This window comes from Populus euphratica, unplaced genomic scaffold, assembly GCF_000495115.2.
Source record: "Populus euphratica unplaced genomic scaffold, PopEup_1.0 scaffold12.1, whole genome shotgun sequence".
Lineage (NCBI taxonomy): Eukaryota > Viridiplantae > Streptophyta > Magnoliopsida > Malpighiales > Salicaceae > Populus > Populus euphratica.
Window position 1 is genome coordinate 513,395 of NW_011499858.1, and position 8,149 is coordinate 521,543.

The 8,149-nt window shown below is 33.5% G+C and overlaps 1 protein-coding gene across 1 annotated transcript; it reads left to right on the plus strand.

Moving 5' to 3' along the window:
• Positions 1 to 2,702: 2,702 nt before the first annotated feature.
• On the plus strand, positions 2,703 to 7,760 carry SAMC1 (S-adenosylmethionine carrier 1). The gene is made up of 12 exons (XM_011023651.1): positions 2,703 to 2,958; positions 3,039 to 3,131; positions 3,229 to 3,311; positions 3,529 to 3,605; positions 4,460 to 4,550; positions 5,025 to 5,078; positions 5,157 to 5,252; positions 5,484 to 5,573; positions 6,298 to 6,349; positions 6,823 to 6,884; positions 6,968 to 7,048; positions 7,256 to 7,760. The coding sequence occupies exons 1-12, from the start codon at positions 2,904 to 2,906 to the stop codon at positions 7,385 to 7,387; spliced, it is 966 nt and encodes a 321-aa protein (XP_011021953.1). The 5' UTR covers positions 2,703 to 2,903; the 3' UTR covers positions 7,388 to 7,760.
• The last annotated feature ends 389 nt before the right edge of the window (positions 7,761 to 8,149 follow it).

Sequence of the window (8,149 nt, forward strand, 5' to 3'; positions counted from 1 at the left end):
CAATCAATGGTCATTATATATATATATATATATATTTCATAAAACATCTTATACACGCACGTAATCAGATTTTAATCAGAAATAACATCAAACTCTTGCATATTAGTTTAATATACAAAACTCAAAAATGTAAATTAAAAGTTTCAAAAGCAAATTTTAAATCTATCACTCAGAGAAATGCAGACCAGTGATAACAGTAAAATCAAATGCTAAATACAAATCTATCACCAAAAGAGATGCAGATAGTTGGTACTGGTAAAACTAACTTCATTACTAAAGAAATCTCTTTCTACTGTTTCAACCTGAGATTAGAGACCGAACAGTTGGTGCTGGTAAAAACTACATTGCTAAAGAAACCTCTTTCTACTGTTTTAGCCAGAGATGAGATATCGAATTCCACTCATGCTCCGAGTTGGAGTAATGATAAAAGATTAGAAGAATTATCTCATCATATATAGCCAATGAAAAGTATTAATAATAAATAAATGGATCAATAAGAAAAAAGTACAATACCAATGCTGTAAATTGGTTATTGTATTATTACATCAGGGTGAAAATGCCAACATCAATCCAGAAATGATGCTTATTTCATATGCCAATTTGAGTCTCTCTCCAGCACCTACAAGCTGCAATGGGAAATGGAAATCTCCTCGACAGGCATTTGTTTTAACCATCATTGCTAATCCATTGAATCACATGCCCCTTCATCTAGATCATGCACTTGGAAGTACATATTAAAAGCTTAAGAAACATTGCCATCAAAGTCTAGTTTTTTGCATGATGATCCATAATCCAATCTTCTGCAATCAGCCAAAGAGCAGGGCATAGCTGATTTCAACTATATCATGGTCAAGTTCTTATTTTCCTCATTAAGCACACACCATTGAGATGGCATGTACTGGACTCCATATGCTGTTATTAGCATCTTTTCAACACCTTTTCCAGATAAATCTATGGAAATTTTGGCTGTTCATCATAGCAAAAAGAGTCCCCAATATCTCTCGAAATATTCTGGTGCAATGCTATTCTATTTCTTTGATTAGGCCAAAGAGATACGTATCCAATCAACTTGGTCGGATAGGGATTCCCTTTTTTAAGAAGACCGTCATGGAACGTTTGAGCTCATTTGGGGTTGGCATTAATATTACCATCTGTAGGCCAGCCAACTTCTCCCATTATGATCTTCAAATTGTCAACAATGTTCTTCTTAAATGTCCAAACGAGAGTACCATAATTTGCATCGAAAGAGATTACTATATGAAACATTTTTATCAGAAATTGTTACGCCATTACCATCAAAGAAGGCATATTCAAACGGGAAGCCTTGGTTTAGATAAAGATTAAGGAATGGATATATAATTAACAACAAAGGGAGTTTTATTTTACGTTGTTACGGGAATTACCATCGGATGTTTTGTTGGAAGATGATTCATGAACATCATCATTAAGAGCTGCTGTAGCTTTGATTTTGTCTCTTTGTCCAAAGCCTTTTAAACGTCTTGCAATGCTGGAAACGTAAAATTAACATTGTCGTAAGTGCAATTAGAACTTGGCAAGAAAGGCTTGTTCTCTAAAGCCGAAGAGGGGTTATTGGAAGATGGTTCGTAAACATCAGTATGGAGGAGTATTAAGGGTTACATCTTGTCTCCGACTTCAACATTGTCTTTTGCCAAGATTGGCAATTAGCTGGCGTTTTTATTATTAAAATTCTTAAATAGTTTGTGTAAGAAGGTTATTGTAAATTATATTTTTTTCATTAAAATTCTTTTGTAAAAAAAAAAAATTATTTATTGGGTTAAATTAATAGTAAAAATATCCGTAAATAAGCTTTCATGTACCGAGATTAAATCTCACTTCAATCAAATCTTAAATATAAAGTTCACAAACCTGTGAGTGTATATGAGTGAATTGTCATCCTGCCTTTATGGATGGCGCCGATGAATACAACATGTTTTTGTGCCTCTAACCAAATATGCTAATGATATTTCATATTTGGGCTTTAGCGCAAGGATTCATTTTGAGTTTGTAGTTAATTTTAAATGTTTTTTTATAGAAAAATATTAAAAAAATAATTTTTATTTTCAATGTTAGAGTATTAAAATGATAAAAAATATATAAAAAATATTAATTTTAAATTTTTTTAAAAATATTTTTAAAACACAAAAACAAAAACTTTATTGTGACTTAATTACTATATTGCAATCAAACTAATTAATTTGATTTTATATCATTAAAAATAATACAATATTTACTTTATTAGAGATGACAACATATCAGTTTTTTTTTTAAATGCCTTTTTTCTAATAAAAAATCTTTTTCTTACCTATTTATCTTCTTTTTTTTTAAAAAAAATACAAAATATAAACAAACATAAAACAAGAGGATTGAGAGCTAATGTAGTAAAAATTATTTTTAAAAGTATTTTTTATTTAAAAATATATTAAAATAATATATTTTTTATTTTTTAAAATTTAGTTTCAGTATTATGACATGATTTAAAAACTCTAAAAATATTAATTTAAAGTTAAAAATAATTTTAAAAGCGTGGTCAAAACACAATGCAGACGGAGTCTATGACTGTGTGATTAATTATTATAAATATAGGGCTTAAATATATAATTTATGACCTAAGGACTGGTATTTTGTTTTTCTAAACTTTAGGGACGGAGTTATATCATATAAGTTTATATTTGCCACCCGTAACAAATGCTTCCCTCAATCTCTAGCTGTCTCATGGTTTTCAACCAGACAAGACCAGCGCCACTGCTCCTTCATAACTTCTTCCCTTCTCTTTAGTTTCTCCTCCTCTCTCTGTCACATGTATCGATAATCAATTGATTTCATAGTCTTTTGTTTGTGGAGAGTGAAGTGAGGTCCTAGTTTCTTTTTAGTAAACAAAAAAAATGGGTCCTTTGACTTTAGCTGTTGACACAAAAACCTCTTCAAAACCCCATTTAGGTACCTACTTTTCCCCCCCTTTTTCTATTACACTTATTTGTTGAATTGATTTGAAAGCTTTGTTCTTTTTGGTTTTGCAGATGCACCCATTTTGAAAATGCAAAAAACAAAGCCTTTTGCATCAATCAATGCACAAGAAGATAGCCCATTTGATTTCTTGCGTATTTTATTCGGTATGTTTCTTTAATTCTGCGCCATCATATCTTCTTCTTTTTCCTTTTTTTTTCATATAAAATATATGTGTGTGTGTATTCTTTAAATTTTTGGCAGAGGGAGTTATAGCAGGAGGTACAGCTGGTGTTGTTGTTGAAACTGCATTGTATCCTATTGATACCATAAAGACAAGACTTCAGGCAGGGCCTCTCTTTGTTTAATGTTTGTTTTGGATATTATTGTCCTTTGTCTTTCTTAATACAATGTTTTTTCTATCTCATTTCTAGTTTCTTAAATTCTTACCTTGCCTTATGGTTTGATAAATTCTCTTGGGCGCTTAATTTTGACAATTTGTTATGTATTTTTTCCATCTGCACTGAATAAGAACAAGAATGCTTTCGAATTTACTATTGATAGGCGGCTCGTGGTGGTGGAAAAATAATGTTGAAGGGTCTTTATTCTGGATTGGCTGGAAATCTAGCTGGTGTCTTACCGTAAGTACTTTTTGCAGATGAAAGTTCCCTAATTCATTGTTCCAATATACGCGCATACATGAGCATGCTAGCCATCTCCCACTGTGTTAAGTATTCTTGTACTGATCATGCACATTGGAGAATTAGTGCTCCAGCACTCTAGCAGGCTTTCAAGTTCAAAAGCTTGACATGTTCCTGGCTGATTTTGTGATTATTCATGATTCATTAAAAAAACTAATTCCACCAGTTCAGTAGGAAAGTTGATGAAATCTGAAATACCTGTGTGGTGGGGTGGGTGTGACTCTGTGCACATGCTGTCTCCCTCTATCCATGACTGCCCCTGGTAGTGTCGTTGTTTAGTATTTACAATTGAAAATTCGAAAAAGCTCGCATTCTAATTTTTGTTATGGTTAAAAACTGCTAATCAAAATGAATGAATAAGCTTATAGTCTCATGCTTCAATTTTCTGATGAACTCAAAAAGTTTTAGGGTGCAGGAAGTAGTAAACTCTTCCACGCTGAGTGTTCATTTTCCAAATGGAGTAGTATTTTTCTTCTTTACGGGCAGGTTAAGGAATTGAGTTTAGACACTACTCTTGTTAAATTTTGATAATTAAACTTTGAATTTCTCGCTACCAAATCTTAGCAATGGCAGACAAGAAGTGGAAAACATAATTATAAGAGGTTCTCAACTGTTATTGTCTTGTTAAGGATCAACAAAATAACTCTGGATGAAGTTACATGACCCGATCAATTAAAATTTAATATCTGGTTACTATGAAGTTCTTTTCTTCTCTGTATCCGTGCCTGCCTTTGGTTCCCAGTTAGTTGGTAATGTTTCTCTTTCTGCTTTTTATTTTCTTTTCTGTTCTTCAGAGCTTCTGCGTTATTTGTTGGAGTATATGAGCCTACCAAGCAGAAATTGTTGAAGACGTTTCCTGAAAATCTTAGTGCTGTAGCTCATCTGGTAAGATTCTGTTTTCAATTTTGAGTATTTTCTGTCATGGTATGAATATTGGCTTGGGTGCATGCTCAATGCAGAATGTCAAATAGGCCTTCCGATTTGTAGGTCTGTTTACACAGCTCAGTCACACTGCAAAGCTTGCATCTGTCATCGAAGTGTTAATTAATTAATTTGGTGGAAGCTCTAGATACAATATGGTGCACTGTTCCTTCGTTCTCTCCTCATTTCCTCACAGGATTAGAATTGCATGATGTCTTATATTCTTTATTATTCCATCATGGAATATAATTTACATCATCTATCACACCAGCCACCCAGATAGTGTCAACTGTTAGGATCATTATCTACCAGTGCACCGCAACTTTCCTAAATTTTTAATTTTTAAGCTAAGGTTGTCTACAGGGAAGTTTTTTTTTTTTCCCTTTTTATGAATACTCTTTTCTTGCAGTAGCTATAAGATTGTTGACTTTTATGTAGACTGCGGGTGCTGTGGGAGGGATTGCTGCTTCTCTCATTCGTGTTCCAACAGAGGTATATATTGTTAACTTGTGCATCCATATGAATATATATATATATAGGCCATTATCACTCAAATTAAATAATCCTCAGGTCATTAAGCAAAGGATGCAGACTGGCCAATTCACCTCAGCCCCCGACGCTGTCCGTCTTATTGTCTCTAAGGAAGGTTTTAAGGGTTTTTATGCGGTATGTTATGTCTCCCTATAAAAACCCTGAGATACTTGTGTTTGTTTGCTAGATTAGATCTCTTGATTTCTCTGAATTAGCAAATTTAAAGTTTTCATTTGCTTTGTTTATGATAAATTTAGGAAGGTTCTTTTTCAGACTAAAGATTTCTGGCTGTTTATTATGCCTTTACCATCATACTTCATAAATACTTATGCATTTCTGACTTCCAACTTCTTTTTGAGAGTGCAGGGATATGGATCATTTTTACTGCGTGATTTGCCATTTGATGCAATTCAATTCTGCATCTACGAGCAGCTACGGATTGGTTATAGAGTGGCCGTATGCTTTCACTAAGCATTAGTTTTTTGTGCAATCCTTCAATTACTTTGTGCTATTTTACTCAGATGCTTCTTTGTTTTTAATACATGATGAAATCCGTACTATTTGTGTGCTCTGTTCCTGGATATTGTTGCCCGTCACCAATTCATATCTATGTAACATAGATAATTGGAGAAGTGAGAGAGTGGTATGTATTTGTTTTAACCCAATTAAACAATGATTTTTTGACATGATATCAGAGTCTTGATGATCAAATTGAATCTCACCACCCTCATTCTCTCCTCTAATTAAAATTAATTAATAGCACAAGATAGTACAAGTCCATGCAAAGCTTAAGCTATAGGGTTGAATTGATTCTTTGACAAGATTTTTGAGAGTTTAAGAGTGATTTGACTTAACATAATGCGTTAAAATAAATTAGATTCTTGCATTGATTTGTGTGACTTTGTCCTATGCCTTGTTTCCTTGAAACATTGACTGTCGGTGGGTGGTAAACTAGTTTCTTTTCTTGAGAGATGAAGATTGAAAAGATGATATGTTTGGAATAATCAATTACTAATAAATATTATAAATTTAAACTATACTATAGTTTCTGCTACCTATAAGAAATAACCATGTGAATATTAAATTAAATGTGCACAACATGTGGCCATAGAAGTAGTGTACATGAATATGTATACACCCAAGTATTTAAATTTATATGTACACTTTCTTCTCTTGGCAGGCACAAAGAGATTTGAATGATCCTGAGAATGCTGCGATTGGTGCTTTTGCTGGTAATATTGAAGTCCAGATATGTGAATTGCCTTCATTTCCTCCATATGATACTCATCTTCTCATTGAATTTGGGTATCTTATCAAAGGCTTGGTTGAGGAAATTTATACCGACTACATAAAATTTAATGATTAGATAAAAAATACGAGAGTTTAAGAAGGAAAAGGGGCAAAACAATGTACTAGTTGTACATGTGTAATGTGATAGCTGTATATGTCATAGAGCTCCTGACTGGCATGAGTTGGAGTGGAAAACTGCTTGTGAACAGTTGAGATGGAATAAATGTATTTGTTCCCAATTTCTTTTATATCCTCAAGAACAGTTTGTCAATATGAATCCCATTTCATGCTCCCCATACCCTTCTCTATTTCTTTGCTATGTTCTCTATTAAACTTTTTAAACTGCACTCTGTAGCAAAACAATGAATAAATTTTAATTTAATAACTCCGTATTTTGAATAATAATGTTTTGCAGGTGCACTAACTGGAGCCATAACCACCCCCCTCGATGTGATCAAGACAAGGTTAATGGTTCAGGTATGCCTAAAACTCATGCATGTTGTCCTTCACATCATTGAGCCATTTTATGAGCTGCCTTTTGGTGTTATTATTCTTTGTAGGGATCAGCTAACCAGTACAAAGGCATCGTTGACTGTGTCTCAACCGTTGTTAGGGAAGAAGGACCTACTGCTCTTCTAAAGGTGCGAATCTTCAATGTTTCTTTTGCCCATGCAAACTGAGTTTGAACGTGATGTGCACTCAAAAAAGAAGAGAGAAGAAATAGTGGCTCTATTAAATTAGAAGGGATATGTAGTGACTGCTGTGAGAATGAATTTTTACCATTTCAGGTTAAAAATCTTGACATCTTGAGAGGAGAATAATTTTTCTTGCTTTGCACTGTATGTCAGGGTATAGGGCCGAGAGTGCTGTGGATAGGCATCGGTGGCTCCATCTTCTTCGGTGTCCTGGAACGCACAAAGCGGTTACTTGCTCAGAGGCGTGCTGTATCTGATCAACAGCCAAACCCAAAGCAGGATTGAAGTTAACCAGAGTGGCTTGGAACCCGTGGCAGCTTTGTCATGTTGACTTTCGGGTTCAATGACAATCCATGCACCTGGAAATAGCGTGGGAGTATTGCCCTTGACACGAGCTTCATCAAAATCACTGAAAGGAGATTTAATCAGGGATTATCAACCCCTGGGCAAGCTTGACCATCAGTATTACAAAGGAAAGTTATTTATCCGCATTCTTGAAAAAAATAAATAAATCAAAAACAAAAGAAAGCTGTTCATCTTCATCCTATTTGCATACCAGAACTCGGGATATGCAAGTGAGGTTTAAAATGTAGTTATTTATCCTCGTGTCTTTTAGGAGGGGATGCTCTTCGTGGAAAGCAAAGCACTTGATCAAAAATCGTGTTTTGAAAGTAATTTTAAAAAAATTTAAAAAAATTTAAAAAATAAAAGTAATTTTTTTAAAAAATTTTAAAAATTTTATTATATTTTTTTAATGTTTTTAGATGATATTAAAAATAACTTTTTAGAAATAAAAAAAATTGTTATTTTAATATATTTCTTAATAAAAAACATTTTGAAAAACCGTGATAATTATATCCCCAACGGCTATAAAAGTCTTATTTTTTCTCTGGTGCCATTTTTGGGGATTGGTGGAGCAGATTTGTGATTTATGGTGGAGAATTTCCTAGAAGAATTGCTTTCACTGATATTTGGCGGAATTTGATGGTGCTGCCTTTCTTTTCATCTTGTCCAACGGACCTTAGATAACACGGCTATTCTCCATCT

Bases quoted from the DNA above. Each gene is read 5' to 3' on its own strand.
- SAMC1 (XM_011023651.1), top strand. From the start codon at position 2,904: ATGGGTCCTTTGACTTTAGCTGTTGACACAAAAACCTCTTCAAAACCC. The intron at 4,551-5,024 runs GTAAGATTCTGT...ACTTTTATGTAG, and splicing joins TTAGTGCTGTAGCTCATCTG to ACTGCGGGTGCTGTGGGAGG. The intron at 6,350-6,822 runs GTAATATTGAAG...AATGTTTTGCAG, and splicing joins TGCGATTGGTGCTTTTGCTG to GTGCACTAACTGGAGCCATA.